A 22,733-nucleotide genomic window follows, 5' to 3' on the forward strand; every position below is an offset into this window, starting at 1 on the left:
CAGCAAAACTCCTCCACTTTATGTTAACATTGAAATGGATTAATATAGTTAATTGTGTAATTTTATAATTCTCTTTCCAACCTCCTTGTTACCTGTAGTTCTGTCATTTAAGACTGGAGGCCCAACTATAGAATGAACCAGTTCACAACAAATACAAAGGTTGTGTAAAATCTGATGGTTCCTTCTCTGTCCAATAAAAACATTGTTGATTTAAAGAACATAAATTCTGATGAATAGTTTAATACCAGATTTTCCTCCCTGTCTCCTCAGACTGAGTGGCTGTAACCTCTCAGAGAGAAGCTGTGAAGCTCTGTCCTCAGTTCTCAGCTCCCAGTCCTCCAGTCTCAGAGAACTGGACTTGAGTAACAACAACCTGCAGGATTCAGGAGTGAAGCTTCTCTCTGCTGGACTGAAGAGTCCAAACTGCAACCTGGAAACTCTCAGGTAACTCTGGGCTCTTGACAAATTGCTGCATCTTAGGTGCAAAAAGAATTATTACAGACCTTGGGCTCTACCTCAATGTTATTAACCTTTAGGGGTTTCTAAATGTCACAATAATTTTTACCTGCACACTAGGAGAGGGGACTGGGTATTCCCAAGTTAGTCTGATTTGCTTCCGTCTCTCCGCCATATTGGATTTAACAGAACAATTCTTGCACTTGTAATAAATGGACAGTAGGTGGCAGTGTTTTGTCTGATGCACAAGTGTCCACTTCAGTGGACTGTGTGCATTTATAACATAAAAATCCACAAGAAACACAAGAAAATGGTTTTTAGATAGCTGTCCACTGTAGTGACCACTATGTGAGAAAGGGTTAACGTTTTTCCAGTGCAAAGTTTTAGATTGGGGTCTTGGTTCGTTTTTTTTTTCTCCTCCATTAGTTGTGTCATACTTTTTTTTTCCTCGAATGGATTTTTGTTTGGAAGACTTTTAGGACAATCCTACTACCAACCAATTTGACTGTTGTATAAAGGAACAGCTTTTTTGCTGCTCAGTTTTTGATCTTTCCATCCAAACAGTTAAAAAAAGAAAGATGAAATCTGAGATTCTCTCTGCTTTGATTCAAGTTGCTGTTTTTCCTCAAACTAAGCCTGATGCTAATTTTCAACCAGCCTTGATTCTCAGGATTGACACTGGATTCATTTAGTTCATTGTTGCATTTCATAGTTCTCTTGCCTTGCAAGTCTTCTTGCTGCCTGTAGTTCAGTCCTTCCAGACGTCCAACTATAGAATACACTAGATCTGACCAAAAGGCAACATAAAGACATGAAACAAGACACAACCTTCAGCCTTTCTAAAAAGATCATAGTTGACAATAAAGAGAAACATAAATTCTGATGAATAGTTTAATACCAGATTTTCCTCCCTGTCTCCTCAGACTGAGTGGCTGTAACCTCTCAGAGAGAAGCTGTGAAGCTCTGTCCTCAGTTCTCAGCTCCCAGTCCTCCAGTCTCAGAGAACTGGACCTGAGTAACAACAACCTGCAGGATTCAGGAGTGAAGCTTCTCTCTGCTGGACTGAAGAGTCCAAACTGCAACCTGGAGACTCTCAGGTAATTCTGGGCTCTTGACAAATTGTTGCATCTTATGTGCAAAAAGAAGAATTATTACAGGCCTTGGGCTCTACCTCAATGTTATTAACCTTTAGGGGTTTCTAAATGTCACAATAATTTTTTACCTGCAAGTTTTCCACACTAGGAGAGAGGACTGGGTATTCCCAAGTTAGTCTGTTTGCTTCCGTCTCTCCACCATATTGGATTTAACAAAACAATTCTTGCACTTGCAATAAATGGACAGTAGGTGGCAGTGTTTTGCCTGATGCACAAGTGTCCACTTCAGTGGACTGTGTGCATTTATAACATACAAATCCACGAGAAACACAAGAAAATGTTTTTTAGACAGCTGTCCACTGTAGTGACCACTGTGTGAGAAAGGGTTAACGTTTTTCCAGTGCAAAGTTTTGGTTTGGGGTCTTGGTGCGTTTTTTTCTTTTTTCTCCTCCATTAGTTGTGTCATACTTTTTTTTTTTCCTCGAATGGATTTTTGTTTGGAAGACTTTTAGGCAGGGGTGAAAGTAAGGGGGCCCGGAGCGGTACTGCATACCCCCAAAAGATTTAGCGGGGGTACGCAGCCGTGAGTGCGTCCGCTGATTAGACATGACTGACTGGTTATTCTAACAATGACCAGTCTAAAACTGGTTTTTAACCTTTTTTGAGGTTCCAAACCCACCAGTTTCATATGCGCATTCACTGAACCCTTCTAAGTAAAATATCGCCTGCGCTGCTGGAAACTTTTGAGCGGAGGGTGGTACGTGCTCCTCTGCAGCTCTGATTGGCTCAGCAATGTAACGTGATCCTTTGCAGCTCTGATTGGCTCAGCAATGTAACGTGATCCTTTGCAGCAAGTGATGGCAAAGCGGGGCGTCATCACGACTTTACACAGGTGTGTCTTTACCTCCGCAGCAGAGGCTCTGCCGAACCCCTGAGACCGACTCATCGAACCCCTGGGGTTCGATCGAACCCAGGTTAAGAACCACTGGTCTAAAACATGACTTAAGTTAATTAATAGCTTTTTTCTCACTTCATATTTTTTCTGAACTGTTCGTGATATGCTAGACCCTCAATTCTCCACCTTTTGCCCCCGTCGGAGCCTTTAAAGGTCCTCCGCTACAACATTGTTACAAAATATCCAAAGTAAAAGCAAAGAGAGACGAACTAATTGTATTTCATGTAATTAAGTTCAATTTTAACAACACATCGCAGCTTGAGAACACCGCTATGACCAGAGATTTCATTTAATTTAACATGAGTGTTTGCACGTTTATGTCCAAAACCCAGTGGTTGCCAAGGGGATTGGTGCGTTCGATTAAATAGACTGGGTCATTTTGCAAAGGTGGTGCACTAATACTGAAAACCTCTGCTTGCTTTGGGACAGGACAAACAATAAATCATTTACCATCTACAAACCTTTACATAAAAACCGTGAGAACTAAATTGTTAAAAATTTCAAACAAAATCGAAACTTGACCAGCATGTAGAGAAAAATAACGTCCTTATTCAAAAGAAGACAGGGAGACCGGAGCTGAGAAGATACCCGACAAAATTAAACAGCTGATGAAGATTTTGAGCAATCTGAGAGTCAGGGTGAGGAGACGCCACGTCATGAAGATGAAGTGGAAGCCGCTTCAGAACAAACAGGTCATGATACTAGGCCTACTCATTATCCTTCTGCCTGGACACAGGAACAATAGAACCAGTTTAAAATCAGAAATAAATGGTTATTGTCATGATGGGTTTAACGGATTTCACCCACATGCATGAACACCAAAGAGACGGATGTAAAAAATGAAAAGTTTTATTTACAGCAAGCAACACTTAAAGTAAAGCTGGTCCAGAAAACTGCTCGGCTGCTCTCGGTGCACTGAGAAGATAAGAGGAGTGTGGTGAGTTCAGGTTACTGGGAAACGGGAGGTTGCGAATGAGAATTGGGTAAACTTACTGGCTCTGTGCGTTTGAACGGCTTGGAGGGGGTTAGTTGGTCCTGGAGTTCTTTCTAACCTATAGAGTTGCTTCTCCGTGGAGCTTGGTGGTTCGGAGAGTGGCGTTGGAGGGCGGACAGGGAGGCTTGTCCTTGAAAGCGGCTGAGTTTAGGTGGAACGGCCGGTCGGAGACTTTTGAATGGCTGGCAGAATCTTACAGTAACAGGTGAGGTTAGGCTTTCAGGCATCTATGGGGCAAGATCCCATGACGTCGTGGGGAAAGCCAGAGGTCAGGCAACCAGATGTGGAAGGATCCTGAGGAGAGCAAAAACCCACAATGAAGCACAACACAAAAACAGGCAGATCTCAAGAAAGAGGAAAATTCGGAGCAAAACTCTGAGGGGCTGGAGGTACCATCTAAGGTTGACACTCTGGCGTCGAAGTACCGGCGATCCACCTTCTTATGCTGCTGTCAATTAGATGATCAGCCTCCGGTGAGAGGATGACATCATCAATGAAACCACAGCCCGCCGCCTCTCGGACTCCATCTAGTGGGGAGATAACTCAGCAACCCAAAGGAACAAGCTAAAAAAAACAGAACCTAACAGTTATATGCTAGAAATGGAAAACTGGGATGCAGTCCATGCTATGACGTTCAAAATTTATATATATATATATATATATATATACATATATATATATGTATATATATATATATATATATATATATATATATATATAAAAGTAGCTATATAGCCTACCTCATACCATGAGAGACATTGATATGCATAACATGCCGGCTCAGACGTCGCCCGGCCAAACAAGGTCTGCGTCAGGTGCTGGGGAACCAGAGCACCTTGATCAAAAATGGGCTACTGGAACAAGACGGAAATGGGCGAGAGACGAAAACATGGATCTGTTGGAATGCTACTACTCAAGTAACCCTAGTCAGAGGGGCTACATGCAAAGACTGAGGGTGGAATGGTTACTTCGACACCCACAGTCTACAATGACTGCCAAACAACTAGTAGCTCAGTGTTCCAACATCCGCAAACGGCAACTGCTATCACAACTTGAGATTGACAAGGTACAACACAAATGCTACGGCAAGAGGGAGGAGCCCGGATGTAAGGTCAGGGGGGAGTTAACTACAACTCCCCACCCCGAGACTGGGTATGCAGCCCCAGTATTGAACGAACTATCAAAGCTGAACGAGACAGCAACTGACCTGAGAGAAAGAATTGTGGCCCGAATGAACACCGGACAACCCCGACGCCAATTACAACGGCTGAGTGAAGTACCATCAGAAAGTCTCATTGAAGATGTGAATGCAGCATTGAGAACAATCCCTACCAACACCATAACAGAAACCAATGAGCTGATATACAACTCAGCATCAGTGATCCTTGAAATGCTTGGCTATAAGAGCAACCATGAGACCCAATATCCATCATGGAAAAGACGGTTAGAGGCTAAGATCAAGATAACAAGGAGGGAAGTGAGCCAACTGTCAGAGCTCCTAAGGGGTGCAATGAAAAGATCAGTACCCAAGAAGTACAGCCAGATGCCCATACCTGAAGCACTCGAAACTGCCAAACAAAGGCTCCAAGCCTTGGCCAGCCGCCTAAAGAGATACACAAGAGAGAATGAAGCCAGGAGGATTAACCGGCTCTTCTCCAACCAACCAGCTAAGGTGTACTCTCAATGGCAGGGTAATAACAACAGAGCAGACCCACCAAGGCTGGAGACTGAACAATACTGGAAAGGCATATGGGAAAGGGAGGCGTCCCACAACAGCAATGCACAGTGGCTAACCTCTCTACGAGAGGACCACAGCAACCTCCCTGAACAAGCCCCGGTAACCATCACTGTGGCAAATGTCCAAGAAAGAGTCTCGGGTATGAAAAACTGGACAGCACCAGGGCCTGACATGATCCATGCCTACTGGCTAAAGAAACTCACTGCCGTCCACGAGCGACTGGCAGCTCAACTGAACCAGCTGCTACAAGATGGGACTCACCCTGAATGGTTAACTGAAGGGCGCACAATCCTGATCCAGAAGGACCCCTCAAAGGGTTCAGTCCCATCCAACTATCGGCCGATAACCTGTCTCTCTACAACATGGAAGCTCATGTCAGGCATCATAGCGGCTAAGATAAGCGGACACATGGATAAATACATAAGCACGGCACAGAAGGGCATCGGCATAAATAGTAGAGGAGCCAAACACCAACTCCTTGTAGACCACACAGTCGCCCGAGACTGCAAAACCCGACACACCAACCTGTGCACCGTTTGGATTGATTACAAGAAAGCCTATGACTCAATGCCACACACCTGGATCATTGAATGCTTAGAGATGTACAACATCAATAGGACTCTAAGAGCCTTCATTGCAAACTCGATGGGGCTGTGGAAAACCACCCTTGAAGCCAACTGCAAACCACTTGCACAAGTGTCCATCAAATATGGCATATACCAAGGAGATGCTCTGTCCCCACTGCTGATCTGCATAGGCCTGAACCCCCTCAGCCAAATCATCAACAAGACTGGCTACGGATACCGACTTAAGAATGGGGCCACAATCAGTCACCTCCTCTACATGGATGACATCAAGCTGTACGCCAAGAGCGAGCGAGACATCGACTCACTGATCCACACCACCAGGATCTACAGCACTGACATTGGGATGTCATTCGGACTAGAGAAGTGTGGCCGGATGGTTACAAAGAGAGGGAAGGTCGTCCACACAGAAGGGGTCTCACTCCCAGAAGGAACAATAGCAGACATAGAGCACAGCTACAAGTACCTGGGAATACAGCAAGCAAATGGCAACCACGATGAGGTCACAAGGAAAGGAGCCACAGCCAAATACCTCCAACGATTAAAGCAAGTCCTGAGAAGCCAGCTCAATGGCAAGAACAAGATCCGTGCAATAAACAGCTATGCCTTGCCAGTAATCAGATACCCTGCCGGAATAATTAGCTGGCCAATGGAAGAGATAAAGGCCACGGATGTTAAGACTCGGAAGCTACTAACCATGCATGGAGGGTTCCACCCCAAATCCAGCACCCTGAGACTGTACACAAGCCGTAAGGAAGGAGGCAGAGGACTAGTGAGTGTGAGAGCCACTGTCCAGGATGAAACATTCAAGATCCATAAATACATCAAGGACAAAGCCTCAACGGACGATGTGCTCAGCGAATGTCTCAGGCAATGGGGAACAGAGGACAAGGTGCTGGAGGAACCATCGTGGGAGGACAAGCCCCTACATGAGATGTACCACCGACAAATAACTGAAGTGGCTGATATCAGGAAATCCTACCAATGGCTGGAGAAAGCTGGACTCAAGGACAGCACAGAGGCCCTCATCCTGGCTGCACAGGAACAGGCCCTAAACACCAGAGCAATAGAACCTCAGATCTACCACACCAGACAAGACCCAAGGTGTAGGTTGTGCAAGGAGGCCTCTGAGACAGTCCAGCACATAACAGCAGGGTGCAAGATGCTGGTAGGGAAAGCGTACATGGAACGACATAACCAAGTGGCGGGCATAGTGTACAGGAACATCTGTGCAGAATATGGACTGGAAGCCCCGAGGTCAAAATAGGGGACACCCCCAAAGGTGGTGGAGAATGACCGAGCTAAGATCCTGTGGGACTTCCAGATCCAGACAGACAAGATGGTAATGGCGAACCAACCGGACATTGTGGTGGTGGATAAAGAACAGAGGAAAGCCGTTGTGGTGGATGTAGCAATACCAAGTGACCACAACATCAGGGAAAAGGAGCATGAGAAACTGGAGAAATACCAGGGCCTCAGAGAGAAACTGGAGAAGGCCTGGAAGGTGAAGACCACAGTGGTGCCTGTGGTCATCGGGGCCCTCGGGGCAGTCACCCCCAAACTGGAGCAGTGGCTCAAACAGATCCCAGGAACAACATCAGACATCTCAGTCCAGAAATGTGCAGTTCTAGGCACAGCCAAGATACTGCGCAGAACCCTCAAGCTCCCAGGCCTCTGGTAGAGGACCCGAGCTCAGAGGATGAAAGAGACCACCCACGGAGGGTGAGAGGGGAATTTTCTATATATATATATATATATATATATATATATATATATATATATATATATATATATATATATATATATATATATATTATTTTTTTTCCTGAAAGTTTAAATATTTTAAACTTTCAGGAAAGGGGATAAAATTGTGAAATCAGAGGATTTTTAGTTACACACACACACACACACACACATATATATATATATATATATATATATATATATAGAGAGAGAGAGAGAGAGAGAGAGAGAGAGAGAGAGAGATTTTTTGTCATAGTGCCACCAAGAATTTAAAACTACTTTCACCCCTGCTTTTAGGACAATCCTACTACCGACCAATTTGACTGTTGTATAAAGGAACAGCTTTGTTGCTGCTCAGTTTTTGATCTTTCCATCTGAACAGTTAAAAAAAGAAAGATGAAATCTGAGATTCTCTCTGCTTTGATTCAAGCTGCTGTTTTTCCTCAAACTAAGCCTGATGCTGATCTTCAACCAGATTGATTCTCAGGATTGACACTGGATTCATTTAGTTGTTACATTTTACAGTTCTCTTGCCTTGCAAGTCTTCTTGCTGCCTGTAGTTCAGTCCTTCCAGACGTCCAACTATAGAATAAACTAGTTCTGAAAAAAGGCAACATAAAGACATGAAACAAGACACAACCTTCAGCCTTTCTAAAAAGATCATAGTTGACAATAAAGAGAAACATAAATTCTGATGAATAGTTTAATACCAGATTTTCCTCCCTGTCTCCTCAGACTGAGTGGCTGTAACCTCTCAGAGAGAAGCTGTGAAGCTCTGTCCTCAGTTCTCAGCTCCCAGTCCTCCAGTCTCAGAGAACTGGACCTGAGTAACAACAACCTGCAGGATTCAGGAGTGAAGCTTCTCTCTGCTGGACTGAAGAGTCCAAACTGCAACCTGGAGACTCTCAGGTAAAATGTGACCAATCCTGGTGAAACCAGATTTCTGTCCTTTACCTGCTTTCAAAGATGATGTAATTATTATTTGATATAATAATTGATGTCTGACTGTGACATGGTTAACCTGCTAAATCTCAACACATAATAATGGATAATTTTCATTTCCTCCAGGCTGAAAGAATCATAAAGAAAGTTATTAAGAAAAGTGGAGGTCAGGCTTCCACTGATAGTGTAACTCTGGATTATTGACATAACAAAGGAGATTATTGCAGATCTTTCCAACCAGCAGCCGTCAGACTTTCTCAACCATCGATGGGGAAATGTTTAGTTTCATTAATATTTCAGATTAACAGGTTAAGCTCCAGGTTCTTGTATGTGTTCCTCTCCTATAAATGTCCAGTCCAGACCTTGGGCTCTACCTCAATGTTCTCGTCATGTGATGAATTGTGTGTCTGCAGCTTATCAGGCTGTTTGGTCTCAGAGGAAGGCTGTGCTTCTCTGGCCTCAGCTCTGACCTTTAACCCCTCCCATCTGAAAGAGTTGGACCTGAGCTACAATCATCCAGGAGACTCAGGAGTGAAGCTGCTGTCGGCTGGACTGAAGGATCCAGACTGGAGACTGGAAGCTCTCAGGTATGGAGGAACCTGCTGCAGGAGCAGAGAAGGTCTGATAGAGGAGGAAGAGGAGAAACGTCTTTAGTCTGATGGGAAACATTTAGTTTGAAGAGAAATATTTAGTTTGATCATTAAATATTTAGACGCCTCATCTGGACGCAGAGATCATTACCCAGTTTTCTGGAATATTCTCCTGACTAAGAACGGCTCACAAGGAAAATGAAAGAGTGGGATGGATTTAATAGAGTTTAATAGGGACTCTGACTAAATGAATAAAAGTGAAGTTCAGTTAGATTTCCATGATGATCTACTGATGACAGAAAGGACTTTAAAACAATATTTGATGGAGCTCCAGACCAATCAGCCCCAAGGAGCAAAGATGAGAAGAAAAGTAACTCCATGTTGGTCAGATGGATGTTTAAAAGTTCAGAGAGAGAAATCAAGATTTTGAACTAAACTCACAAATTTGTATAGCGCCACCTGGTGGTGCTGGTTGGTAGAGGAAGTGCTGAAAGGTTGGAGGTGTTTGTCAGAGGTGTGTGATGATGGAAGCCTCTCCCTGGTTTGTGAGTCTGAGCTCAGAGATCAAATGTTTGGTTCTTGTTGAACTCTTTGTTGAATGTGATGCAGCTTCTCCTTTTTAATGTTTGTATTTCTGGATATTCCAGTGAGGCCACAGCAGGTTTTCAGCAGCAGGTTGTTTAGTGTTTCATTCCTTCATCTGTGTGTGGGAGTGTGGATGGAGCAGGTATCCAGGTGTTGATCAGAGTTTAGATTGATTGGATTTTAATGCTGATTATTAAATCAGGTTGAGCTTCCAGAAATGTTTCCTTAGTTTCCTGATGTCCTTTTAGGCTTCAGTGAGTTTCTTCAGGTTGTTACTGAGGGATTTCCTTTCTCCTCTCTGTTGGAGCTTTTCCTGTGTTTGGAGAAATGAGTTGTGCTGCAGCAGCACCAACTGTCCTTCCTACATCCACTGCAGTTTGCAATCCAGATGTTGGACTGTTCCTGTCTCAGTGGAGGACAATGTGTGTCTGAGAGACATGTAATGTCCATGTTTGCTGCTGAAAGAGACTGATGGTCTGACCCCCCTCCTCCTTTCAGGGTGGAGCCTGCTGGAGGCCGATTCCTGACACCAGGTCTGAGGAAGTGTAAGTGTGTTTTTCATCTGATTCATGACAACAAAGCAGCTCACATTCAACCATCTTCAAACTGTCACATCACTCATTCAGGATCATCATCAAAGATCAATAAATGATCAATAACTGCAGCTGGATTGTGTTTGTTCTCTCCATCAGATTCCTGTCAACTCACCATCGACACAAACACAGTGAACAGAAAACTCAAACTGTCTGAAGACAACAGGAAGGTGACATGGGAGGAGCTTCAGTCATATCCTGATCATCCAGACAGATTTGATAACTGGGAGCAGCTGCTGTGTAGAACTGGTCTGACTGGTCGCTGTTACTGGGAGGTCGAGTGGAGAGGAAAAGTTTATATATCAGTGAGTTACAGAAGAATCAGGAGGAAAGGAAACAGTAGAGACTGTGTGTTTGGATATAATGATCAATCCTGGAGTCTGAGATGCTCTGATGTTGATGGTTACTCTGTCTGGCACAATAACATAGAAACTCGTCTCTCCTCCTCCTCCGTCTCTAACAGAGTATCAGTGTATGTGGACTGTCCTGCTGGCATTCTGTCCTTCTACAGAGTCTCCTCTGACTCACTGATCCTCCTCCACACCTTCAACACCACATTCACTGAACCTCTGATTCCTGGATTTGGGTTCTGGTCCAGTTCTGGTTCCTCTTCAGTGTTTCTTTGCTGATTTGAGTCTAAAGATTTTCCTCCTGTCAGAGAAACTCTCTCACTGTTGAACAGATAGTTCATCTCTACAATCTATTTCTTGGTGAAACTTTTCTGATTGAGTCCTTGGAAACTTTTTCTTCTTCCAGTCCTTTAAAGATGGAAGCTGGGATTATTCCAGGATTATTCCAGGATCCTCATGTTTTCCTGTTTGTTTCCAGTCAAAGCTTCACACTGAATATCAAGATGTTGTTTCTCTTATTTTTTCCTCTCATTCATCAGATTTCATTGAAATGTTTATCAGTTTTTCTCTCTGAACATTTTCTGTTTCTGTCGGCTCCTATTTTTCTAAACTCGTCAGATTTGAATATTAAATCTTCCTTTTGTTTATTTGCTGCAGTTTTTCTTCATGTGTTTTAGAGAAATAAAAACATTTTTCTTCTTCTGCATTTGGTTCATTTGCTGCTCATTCTGTTCTTTTCCTGTTCAAATTTAAATATTTGCATTATAAACATAATAAATGTGCAGAATTAGTAGTTTGAACAAATTCAGGCATTTATAGCTGCAGTGTGTACCTTTTATTAAAATATGTTTTTTACATATTTGTGAAAAATGTTACCGTGTCATGACTGTATGGCATCAGACAGATGAAATGTGAACAGATCAAACTCCTCCATGAGCTGCTATTGAGGTTTGAAGAAATACACCAGGTTGGTGTAGCGTGTTAGCATTAGCTCCTGTTAAGTACTATGTTATTGTAGTGCTTTAGCATTAGTTTAAGATAAATGCCTTAGTGTAGCGTTTTAGTGTTAGCTACTGCTAAATACCATCTTTGTGCAGCATGTTAGCATTTGTTTCTGCTAAATATAATAAGTACTATGTTGGTATTGTGCTGTAGCATTAGCTAGTGCTAAATACCATGTTGTTGTAGCACTTTACAGCTAGCCAGCGATAAATACTGAATTGGTGTAGCGCGTTGGCATTAGTTGCTAATATATACTATGTTGATATAGTATGCTAGCGTTAGGTAGTGATGAATACCAGTTTGATGTAGGGCATTAGCGTTGGCTAGTAAGAAATACTGAGTTCGTGTAGCACTTGGCATTAGTTGCTAATAAGTACTATGTTGTTATTGTCCTGTATCGTTAGCTAGTGTTAAATAACAGTTTGATGTAGGGCATTAGCATTAGCTAGTGATAAATACTGAGTTTGTGTAGCACTTTGGCATTAGTTGCTAATAAGTAGTATGTTTTTATTGTGCACTAGCATTAGCTAGTGGTAAATACCATGTTGGTGTAGAGCTTTACAGCTAGCTACTGATAAATACTGAATTGGTGTAGCGCTTTGTCAAGGAGTTCCTAATATGTGCTATGTTGGTATTCTGCACTGGCGTTAGCTAGTGGTAAATACCAGTTTGGTGGAGGGCACTAGATTTAGCTAGTGATATATACCGAGTTGTTGTAACGCTTTGGCATTAGTTGCTAACAAGTGCTACTATGGTATTGTGCGCTAGTTAGCTAGTGGTAAATACCAGTGTGGTGTAGGGTATTAGCATTAGCTAGTGATAAATACTGAGTTTGCGTAGCACTTTGGCATTAGTTGCTAATAAGTACTATGTATTGTGTGCTAGCATTAGCAAGTACTAAATAACAGATTGTTGTAGCATTTACAGCTAGCTACTGATAAACACTGTAGCGCTCTAGCATTAGCCAAAGCTTAATACCGGGTTGGTGTTTGAATAAAACCTCCAGAACCTGGTGTGCGTGTGTGGCTGTTCCCTGATGGTATAACTTCATTAGTTCCTCCTGAAGTGTCAATAATAGACAAAGTGTGTGTGAGTGTGTGGCTGGACCCCGAGAGTGAATGCACCTCGTTCAGAGTCCTGAAGTTTCCTTGTTGGACAGAATGTGTGTGTGGCTGGACCCTGAGAGTGAATGTACCTCGATCAGTCCTGATGTTTCCATGTTGGACAGAATGTGTGTGTGAGTGTGTGGCTGGACCCTGAGAGTGAATGTACCTCGATCAGAGTCCTGAAGTTTCGATGTTGGACAGAATGTGTGTGTGAGTGTGTGGCTGTTCAATGCATGTCCAATTGCACTGTGGTCTACTTCCTGCTGTTGGATGGGTCTCCGATACGGTCTTCCTCAAAGCACCAAATTAAAACATTTCAACTCTCATAAAAGAAAAATAAAGGAACATTTATATTCTTGAAAAAAAATATATTTCCTGATGACAGAGAAGATTGTTTTGAATCATAGAAGGAAATCTGATTTTAATGAGAGCATTAATGTTTCTGTCTCTAAAACTCAGCAAATCCCTGATAAATTTTCAGCAATAATGCGTTTAATTTACTGTATTAATCTAAAACTTTAATTAAAATGAGTTTTTGGCTTTGGAGTAAAAGCCTGTTTGTGACTGAAGCTGCTGAGAAACCTTATTATTCTGGAGCCTCTAATTGGTTTCACTTTTTATCATTTATTTTCTAATGAGAATCAGATACAATAAGGTGTTATCTCACATTTTCTGCTTTAATGTCTTGTTTTTTTTCTGTTTTGTGTTTAGAGGGAATGTGGTTTCTGGTTCAAACTGGATGATCTTATAAAAAACATGTTTCAGTTTAAATCCAGCCCTGCTGTTTATAACCTACCAGCTAACAGCAGCTATTATCCATCTCAGTTACTGTGAGGTTTGATTTTACTGTTAAATAGAGAGAAAAGAAACCAAACATTTGACATTTGTTCATTATGTCACGAATTTATGGCAGATTTTAAACATAAAACCTGGAAAAGATGGATGGATGAGAATATACTTTATTGATCCTCAATGATAAATTACTTATTCATTGACAAGCTTCTCCATCTGAGGTTTTAAAAATCAATAATCCAAATGTAACCAAATGAGACGTTTATAAAATACATTTATACCTGAGAGTAATGGGAGGATTCTATATGACTAAAATAAATAAATAACAACCATGCACATGCAGATATATTAATCAATAAATATTCTATGAATCTGCGACAGACTGGCGACCCGTCCAGGGTGACCCCGCCTCTCGCCCGGAACGTTAGCTGGAGAGGCAGCAGCTCCTCCCGACCCACTAGGGACAAGGGTGGACAGAAAATGGATGGATGGATAATCTATGAATGACTGCAGAGAAAATTAGATGTCAGTAAGTCAGACTTGGTGTTGTAAAGTCCACTGGCTGCAGGCAGAAATGATTTCCTGAGTCTCTCTGTGGTTCTTTGGTAAAATGAGTCTCTGGCTGAAGCTCCTGGATCCGTCCAGCACGTCATGAAGTGGATGAGACTCGTTGTCCAACATGTCCTCCATCTTGGACAGGGTCCTTCTCTCTGACTCCACTGTCAGAGAGTCCAGCTCCACTCCAGCCACGCCGCTGGCCTTCCGGGTCAGTCGGTCCAGTCTGTTGGTGTCCTCCACCTCCAGCCTGCTGTCCAGCACCACAGCATCCAGGATGGCTCTGGCAACCACAGACTCACAGAACATCCTGACAAAGTCCGGCAGATGTTGAAGGACCTCAGCCGCCTCAGAAAGTAGAGGAGACTTTGGCCCTTCCTGTTCACAGCATTGCTGTTCTTGACCCAGTCCAGTTTGTGTCAATGTGGACTCCCAGATATTTATAGTTGTCCTCCATAATGTCCACACTGACCCCTGGATGGTAACAGGGGTCACCGGCATCCTGGTCCTCCTCCTCAGATCCACCTCCAGTTCCTTTGTCACATTGAGCTGCAGCTGGTTCAGCCCACACCATGTGACAAAGTTGTCCACAGCAGCCCTGGACTCAGTCTCATCACCTCACTGATCCAACCAACCACAGCTGGAAACTTCTGGAGACGACGGGTCTCAGAGCAACAGCTGGAGTCGGATGGATAGAGCCTGAAGGAGAGAGGACAGTTCCCTGTGGAGCCCCATGTTGCTGACAACACTGTCTGACACACCAACTGTGGTAGATAGTCAACAATCAGGACACCAGGGGGCTCCACCTGCATCACCATCAGTTTCTGACCCAGTAGAGCCGGACGGATGGAGCTGAATGTGCTGGAGAATCAAAGAACATGATTCTCTCAGAGCTGGTCCAGGTGAGCGTTTACACAGTTCAGCAGGAAGATGATGGCGTCCTCAACTCCCAGTCTGGGCTGCTAGGAGAACTGCAAGGGGTCCAGTGTGGTTGGACCAGAGTCCGGAGCGGCTCCAGGACCAGTCTCTCCAGGGTCTTCATGATGTGGGAGGTCAGAGGTCACAGGAGTCCTTGGAGTCACAGGGTCGCTGCGTCTTTGGTACCGGAACAATGCAGGATGTTTTCCACGTCACAGGGATCCTCTGTAGGCGCAGGCTCATGTTGAAGACATGTGCTCTGCTTCCCCCTGCTGGACTGGAGGGTGTACTGCATGTCGCCCCATTACATTAGAAACCTTTTAATTTTTACCAATATTAGTGGCAAATAATTTCAGTAAACTGTAATAAACTTATACAGGTTCACATATGGCCAGACTTTTTATTATAGTTTATCTGTAACAGGTTCATATAACAAATAACCAGCAGATCAGTAAACACTGTGTTGATGTGAAGTCAAGCAGAAAGGCCTGAACTTTTCACATTTTGGCGTTGGAAGGATTTTTAGCTGCAGATTCATGAAGCCATTAATCCCAACAAACCTGATAACTTTATCTGTTTTATTTGGTTTTATTTTTGCCGTTTCAGATCAACAAGAGACATTCAGGAAATATAATCATTTGTTCCCATGAAGCAGCTGAAACATTTGTTTGCATGAAATTCTTCCTAAATGAACATAAAATAACTTCAGGTTTGGACTGGAAGCAGCTCATTGGAACAAATAATGTAGCAAACAAAACAAAATAGATGATTTTTTAGATTTCTGACCAGAGGCTGAAGATGAAATAATACATTTATGTTGCTGCTAATTCTGCTTTTCTAGGATTTTTGTTCTCCTTTAATTTGTTCACCAGTCAAGCAGAGAAGATGGTTGGACGCATGTTGTGATGGTAAAGTTGTTTTCATTTTCTAATCCTTTATAAATAAAACAGCAAAAGTTGATAAAGTCTCTGAAGATGTTGGTGGTGATTGTGATGGACCGAGCAGTCAAAGGAAAGCCAGGCACAGGTTTAAATTCAAACATTATTGGCTTTTATTTAACCCAAAACATAAACTTTGGTCAACAATAAAAAATGACAAACTTGGGCCCATAAAAAGGTTAAAGTAACAAAGTTGAACTCAGACTGACTCCACCAAACATCCCTCCCTAAATGAGACAAAGGGGAAACTTAAATCCTGGCTGATCAGGCCACATAGAAACACAGAGGGGAGAAACACAAACAGCAACTGAAGCCAGCATAGAAAAACCCCCTCCCCTCTGGATGAGTAGTGGTATGAGCCAAGCTGCAGCCTCAGCAGCTCCAGCTCTTTGTTCCTGTGAAGGACTGGAGCAGCCGGGACTGAGGAAACTCAGAAAACAGGTTCAATCAGGCGGGACATAACAGTGAGATCTAAAATGTCTGCACTTCTTCTAGAATACAGCGTTATGATGTGCTGCCTTCTAAACAAAAATAGTTATTCTGTCAATTAAATGCTAGACTTAAAGAAACCCAGATATAAATGTGGTGAGACTGAACTATTGTGTGTGGTGTGATTGGATGGCGCCACATTTGTGCGACTGGAACTGCAGCATCACAGTGATGAAAAACTAAATACATTCTTACCAGCTACTAATACATTTATTAAGCTTCCCATTATGCTTTCAATCATCTGCTAGTCATTTCATTGACATCAAGTTGTTGTAAATAATAAACATTACAGTGGAAAACACAGAAAGAAATGAAAAAGTCCCCAGATGATCAGATCAGCTCCAGTTTCCTGATTAAAAACTGTTTAAAAATGAGATGAAGAAATTCACCAAACCAGTAAACAATCAATCATTGTCAAGTTTTCTGGTCTCTTTAAACCACCTCAGCTTCTGCCCAAACTAGAAAAAGCTTGTTTCCCTCAAAGAAATGCAGGAACCACTCATCTCATCTTTTCTTCATCTTTTCTTTTTGTCTTTAGATGATTTCAGCTGACAGTGTAAGACCACCATGACTTGGCATAAGTAGTCAGAGAGTCACAGAGAGTCACAGAGCAGGTTGGAAACCTACAAACTAATGAAACTAAATCAGTTACAGATCACAATCAACTCATTCACTAGTTTTCCAGGTCATGTTAACAATCTACTTTGAAGTTAACAGTGAATGAAGGAACAAATAAACTACATTCCAAACACATCAAACCCATTGAATCAAAGGCTGATTTGGTCTCTGAATGCAGATTAAATGATATCATGTCCAGTTCCTACCAGAGTGTCTTTGTGGAAGCTTGAAGCTGAGGCTCTTTGTCTGCAGAGATCATTGTGAGCACAGGTGTGCCAAGTTACCTGATAGACTTCAGATGGGCCTGAGTGAAAGGGATGGGTGCGCTTGGTTCTCTGTGATGTGTGTGCCAGTTGGGTGGAGATAGTAAATGCACTCACAAATGAACCATTTGCTGTTTTAACTTGACAATCATCAAACCAATCCTTCATCTGATCAATAATGTTTCATTTGGACTTTTTGTTCTTCATGCTGAGCTGCTGGTTGATCACTGAGATCTTCATCGGTAGGATTTTTAGTTCATAATCAGAGCTGAAGAATGGAGCCATCTTGGCAGTGAAGGTGTGTGTGTGTGTGTGTGTGTGTGTGTGTGTGTGTGTGTGGGTGTGTGTGTGTGTGTGTGTGTGTGTTAGTATCCAGGTCAGAGAAGGACAGCTTTCCTCTGTCCCAGTCCAGATTCACTCTGATCCTCTGGACTTTATTCTGGACTGGGAGACGAGTGGGAGGAGCTGATGGAGACCATGCTGAGTCTTCATCTCCATTGAACTCTATAACCAACAGTCCAGACTTTATGTTTTTCTTCCTATCAACAGATTCTTCTATCACACCAAATATCCAGGATTTCCTGCCTCCAGCATCAACATCCCAGCTGTGGTTCCCTGAGTTCAAACCCTCAGAAGTCAAAACAGAGACAGAATTTATCAGCAAAACTCTCTGGATTATCAGGAAGCTGCTGTTTCTCTCCTCCAGTCAAACTGGTCAGATCTTCAGACAGATGGAGTTCTTTACCAGCCGTGTTTGGGTCCAGAACCAGAGGAGTGTAGGTCACCATGGTCTCCATGTTGCTCCAGATGTTGAAGGCCAGGTTGCCCAGATGTTTGGCCTGGTGTATCAGAGCTCCTGAGGGCAGCTGTGGATCCTCCAGCAGGGGGCAGCGCTGGACTCTTTCCACTGCAGCCTTGTAGTTGTGCAGGAACGAGACGTCTGCAGCTCTCAGCTCCTCCTCTGTGGCTCTGACTGTGTCTGAAAGAGCTGCTATCTCTCTGCTCAGAGCCTCCATCTTCTCCTTCATCATCCCTCTCTTCTGCTCCTCTTCCTCCCTCAGTGCAGCCAGCCTGGCCTCCTCTTCCTCTGCTAGAAACTGATGAAGCTGCTTAAACTGCTCCCTAATCTGCCTCTCTGTGTGTCGGGCCTGGACCTCCAGGTGTTCTGCTGTCTGATCAAACTCCTCCTGAACTTTCTTCCTGAGCTCCAGCTTCTCCTCTAAAGGCTCCAGAGTTTCCTGAAGTTTCTTCCTGTGTTGCTGAGCAGCTTCATCGATGGCTCTGAATCTGTGCTCGGTGTGTAAATCTGAATCTCTGCAGACGAGACACACTGGCTGCTGATGGTCCAGACAGAAGAGTTTGAGTTTCTCAGAGTGCAGAGAGCAGAGACCCTCTGAAGCATTTTGGTTTCTCTGCTGTAACAAAGACTCACACAGATTCTTCAGAGCCAGATTACAGGGAGGAGCATCTGATGCTGATCTTTTCCTACCAACAGGACATGAGCGACCAGTTCTTCTTCTCCAACATTTCTGGAGAGGCAGCAGAAGTTCTGCTCACTACTTTTCTCTCTAGCACTCGGTGAAGGCCGACGCTTTTCCCTCTGCTCCTCTCCCTACCCATTCCACCCTGCTTGATCTTTCTTGCTTTTTTGGAGCCTTTTTTTGCACATCCTCCAAATCTATCAATTATACATCTGGTTAACAGGTCTCTCAATCCAAGTGATCAAATTTTCTCCAGGAGACGGAGCAAATGGGAACCCTCTTGTCCTGCAGGAACACACATGATGGGATGGTTTCACCTGGATTTATTCATGATAACAGGATTTCTGCTGTTTGCAGCTTGTGCATTTCTGGCTTAGCAACACATTTGTGACAGATTTGGCCTAGTTAAAACACACAGACAGACTACTGTATTTTGTGGGACCCAAGTTGGATGTGAGTCTTGCTGAGACTGGCAGCCCAGCTGAGGATCCAAAACTCACTAGCAGGATGGAAAAGATCTTGGAGAAGCTGCTGGCTTTGGTTCAGTGGAACGGCCACATTAATCTGGATGAACTAGAAGAGATATAACGGTTAAAGACTCGAGGACAGACAGAAATGTTAAGTCTGCCAGATCTAAAGAGAATTTGTTCTTCTGAATCTGTGTGGCCTTCTGGATATCTGGACTCTCCTGGAGACCAGATGTAAACAAACGGCTCGTTCCCGTCTCCTCTCCCTTCCCAAGTCACCCTGGAATCTGATGGCTGAACTCTAGAGGACTCTCTCCTGATATTTCCACCTTCATCAGAGAGTTTTTACATTATTACTTTGTAGAAACTGTGCAGTTCTCACTGTTAACCCAGAAAAGGAATCAGAACAAACCTGGAATCCAGAGACTCTCATTTATTAGTCTTTCTGTTTTTTACTAATTGTAGAGTTCTCACAATTTAGACCAATTTTATTTATTACTTTTAATATTATTATGCAGCAAGACTCCTATTATTGCAACCCAGAAAAGGAATCAGAACAAACTGAGAATCCAGAAAAATTCCTCCAGAACCAGAACATTTAGTTTTTATTATTACTTAGAAACTTGTAAAAGTACTAATTACTTTTACAAGTTTAGAGCAACACTTACTTATACTTACCTGGCAACCCAAAACAGAGACTAGATCAAAGTTGGAGTCCAGAAAAACCACCTTAGCAACGACCTTTAACCTCAGATTCTTCCACCTGGTGACCCTTAAGAGGAGTATTTAGTTTATTTCCTTTGGATCAACATGATTAGATTTCTCTCCTTCTGCTCTTTACCTTGGTTTATTATTTTGTCTGTATTTCCTGTTTAATTCCTATGAAGCTCTTTGCTTTGCCTTGTTGCTGAAAATGTGCTACATAAATGAAATTAGCTTTAGCTTCTCTGACCTCAGAGCTGATCTGGTCCATAAGGTCAGAGGTCGCCAGGTCTGAGCTGCTTCCCTGCAGAAAGAAGAGAAGACAGAGACAGGGAGGCGAGGGTCACCAGGACTCCTTCAGTACCAGCAGAACCCAGATCAGGGTCAGTTCTTCACAGATCAATCAAACACTGGGTCCAACTGACCCGGCAGGAACAGGGAGAACTAATCCTGTTCCTGACTCACAGGTTCTAGATCAACTCTTCCTCCAAAGTGTTTTATCAAACTGGGACAGAACCAGAACCCTGCAGCAGAGTCCAACCACTGACCTCTGACCTGTAGATGAACCCGTTTCTTCATCAGGATGGTTTCCTCTCTGCTGCAGATGCTGCAGGTGTAAATCTTTCCATCTTCAGGTGTGGGGTGGTTCAGGGTCAGACTGAGGTCTCCATGTTGAAGCTTGTCCTCCATCTTGGTTCTGGTTCTGTAGAGCCGGTCCTGTTCTCCAGGTTGGTCCCAACCGTTCTGATACACATGGACCTTCCTGTTGTCTCCATCTGTCCACTCCACCTTAGCCTGGTGAGGCAGTCGGGTTGTGGTTCTGCAGGGCAGCAGGACCCACTTTACTCCATATTCCAGCCAAACCTGCTACTCTGAGGAAACAACAAGCAGAAAGTCGGATTTAAAGCGACGGCACTCGCTTTAAATACGACTGTTGTAGAATAAAATGCCTGTGAAAAATCCTTATTTTCCTATTTCCCTCACCTGCCACCTGAGCAGCCATGGGCTGAACTTATACAGCTGAACCCCCCGCTGCCACTAAAGGCTCTAATTTCAAGGATTTATAACTCAGTCCAATCATATGATGTCTTTTTAGCTCCAAACACCAGGAGAGCCTGGGAGCCTGAACTGGGGCTGGTTTTTGATGAACGTTGGTGGGAATCAGCCCTGACAGCCATTCAAACTTCTCCATGTGCCGCCTGAGCTCGGTTCAGTTTAAAGTGCTATTCAGACGTCATTATTCCAAAACTAGGCTGGCAGATCTTCCTAAATACGGTAGATGTTACCGATCCATGTGGAGGCTCACCCTGCAATCTGCCACACATGTTTTTCACCTGCTCAGGCCTCACAAGTTTCTAGCAAATTTACTTTCTCAACAACCGTTGACAGTTTAGCTCACACTGGAACTTTTTCTGCTTCATTTTCTGCTTCTACTGGAGGTTTCTCCCTGTTAGCCTTCCTGTGGTCTTAGCATAACGCTAAGGAGGATCGTTACATGGGGAAGCAGGGATTTGTCCTGCCAGACCGTCAGTTCCCAGAACCACACACATAAAAACCTTGTAAAAGCCACAGAGGGTCAGTGCGCCCCCTCCAGGCCACAGGAGGTTAGAGCGGTTTGGATATTTACTCCAGCAAACAAATCCTTTTAAAATATATTTTTCATCTAAAAATGTCTTTTAATAATTTGCGTATTTGACCAAATGACTTGATTCAAACTAAAATGTAACATTTTATGACTTCTACTCAACTAGACTCAGGATTTTAATGCTGACTTGGGATTTTTATCCAGACTTTGGTGGAATATCTTGCAATACAATCCAGAGCATCTCCTGGTTTTTGTTTCTGCTTTTAATGCTGTTTTCAAATGATTTAATAAAAGAATCATATTGAAGTGAATCTCCATCAAAAACTCAGATCTTCTTTATATCTAATGAGGAATTGCTATCAGGTAAAGTTTGGAGTTTAGTTTTTCAGCTTTTCTGAAGACGTGACAATTTTCTTGATGACTAGAAATGTGAGACGTTTATTTTTTGGTGAGTTTTAATGTTTGGTTGGTGAATCAAACGACCTGCAGAAGGAGTCTGAGGTTGTGAATCCATGCCAGGAGAAAAATATGCAGATCTTTGCTTTTCAACAAAATACAAACATGTTATTTTGAATGTAGAGTCATAAACATGAATTTTTACAATGACACCAGACTTAATCTGACAGGATGAAAAGTTACCACCTCTGATAACAGGACACATTTTATCCATCTGCATTTAGAGGCAGAAAAGTTTAGAGACTCACCTGACAGGAAATAATGTGGAAGATGAAATAAAAGGCCTGCAGAGACGATCAGAACCAGAACCAGCAGAACCAGGAGAGCTGTGGCCCAGGATGGAAAGCTTCCTGTGGAAATCAAATGAGGTTTGACCTTCCTCTGACCTTTGACCTCCAGGTGAACGGCTGCCAGCTCCAGTTCTTCTCTCCCGTCGTAGATGATGCAGGTGTAGTTTCCACTGTCAGACAGGTGAGGTTTCCTCAGAGTCAGGCTGAAGGTTCTGCTGTCCAGAGGGTTCATGGAGGTCCGGCCTGTAAAGTTCTGGTTCTGGCCTTTGAGCTCATCGTTGTCTTCTCTCCTCAGGTGGACAGATTTAGGAGTGAGATCGCTGCGGTTCCACATCAGTAAGGCTCTTCAGGCAAATGATCAGAGTATCGGCAGCTCAGGAGGACAGACTCCGCCCCCTCATTAACCTCCACCACTCCAGCAGGGCATGCTGGGAAACTGAGGACACA

At 43.3% G+C, this 22,733-nt stretch overlaps 2 protein-coding genes, 1 long non-coding RNA gene and 1 pseudogene across 4 annotated transcripts in view; 2 read left to right on the forward strand and 2 right to left on the reverse strand.

The window, feature by feature from the left end:
- Nucleotides 1-22,733, forward strand: part of LOC148156088 (NLR family CARD domain-containing protein 3-like) — a 434,099-nt gene that overhangs the window by 65,781 nt on the left and 345,585 nt on the right. The gene's annotated exons all lie outside the window — the stretch shown is intronic.
- Nucleotides 1,790-11,330, forward strand: LOC148156096 (stonustoxin subunit beta-like). The gene is made up of 2 exons (XM_088011319.1): nt 1,790-1,796; nt 10,347-11,330. Exons 1-2 carry the CDS (start codon nt 1,790-1,792, stop codon nt 10,901-10,903), a joined length of 564 nt encoding a protein of 187 aa, XP_087867445.1. The 3' UTR covers nt 10,904-11,330.
- On the reverse strand, nt 16,613-21,249 carry LOC148156097 (E3 ubiquitin-protein ligase TRIM35-like; annotated as a pseudogene).
- Nucleotides 22,199-22,733, reverse strand: part of LOC148156098 (uncharacterized) — a 369,453-nt gene continuing 368,918 nt past the window's right edge. Inside the window, exon 15 of the long non-coding RNA XR_015764735.1 lies at nt 22,199-22,346. This is a non-coding gene — a long non-coding RNA (uncharacterized LOC148156098). The remainder of the gene's footprint in view (nt 22,347-22,733) is intronic.

Source organism: Poecilia mexicana, unplaced genomic scaffold (assembly GCF_051168715.1).
Source record: "Poecilia mexicana isolate PSO_F unplaced genomic scaffold, ASM5116871v1 scaffold_12, whole genome shotgun sequence".
Taxonomy (NCBI): Eukaryota; Metazoa; Chordata; class Actinopteri; order Cyprinodontiformes; family Poeciliidae; genus Poecilia; species Poecilia mexicana.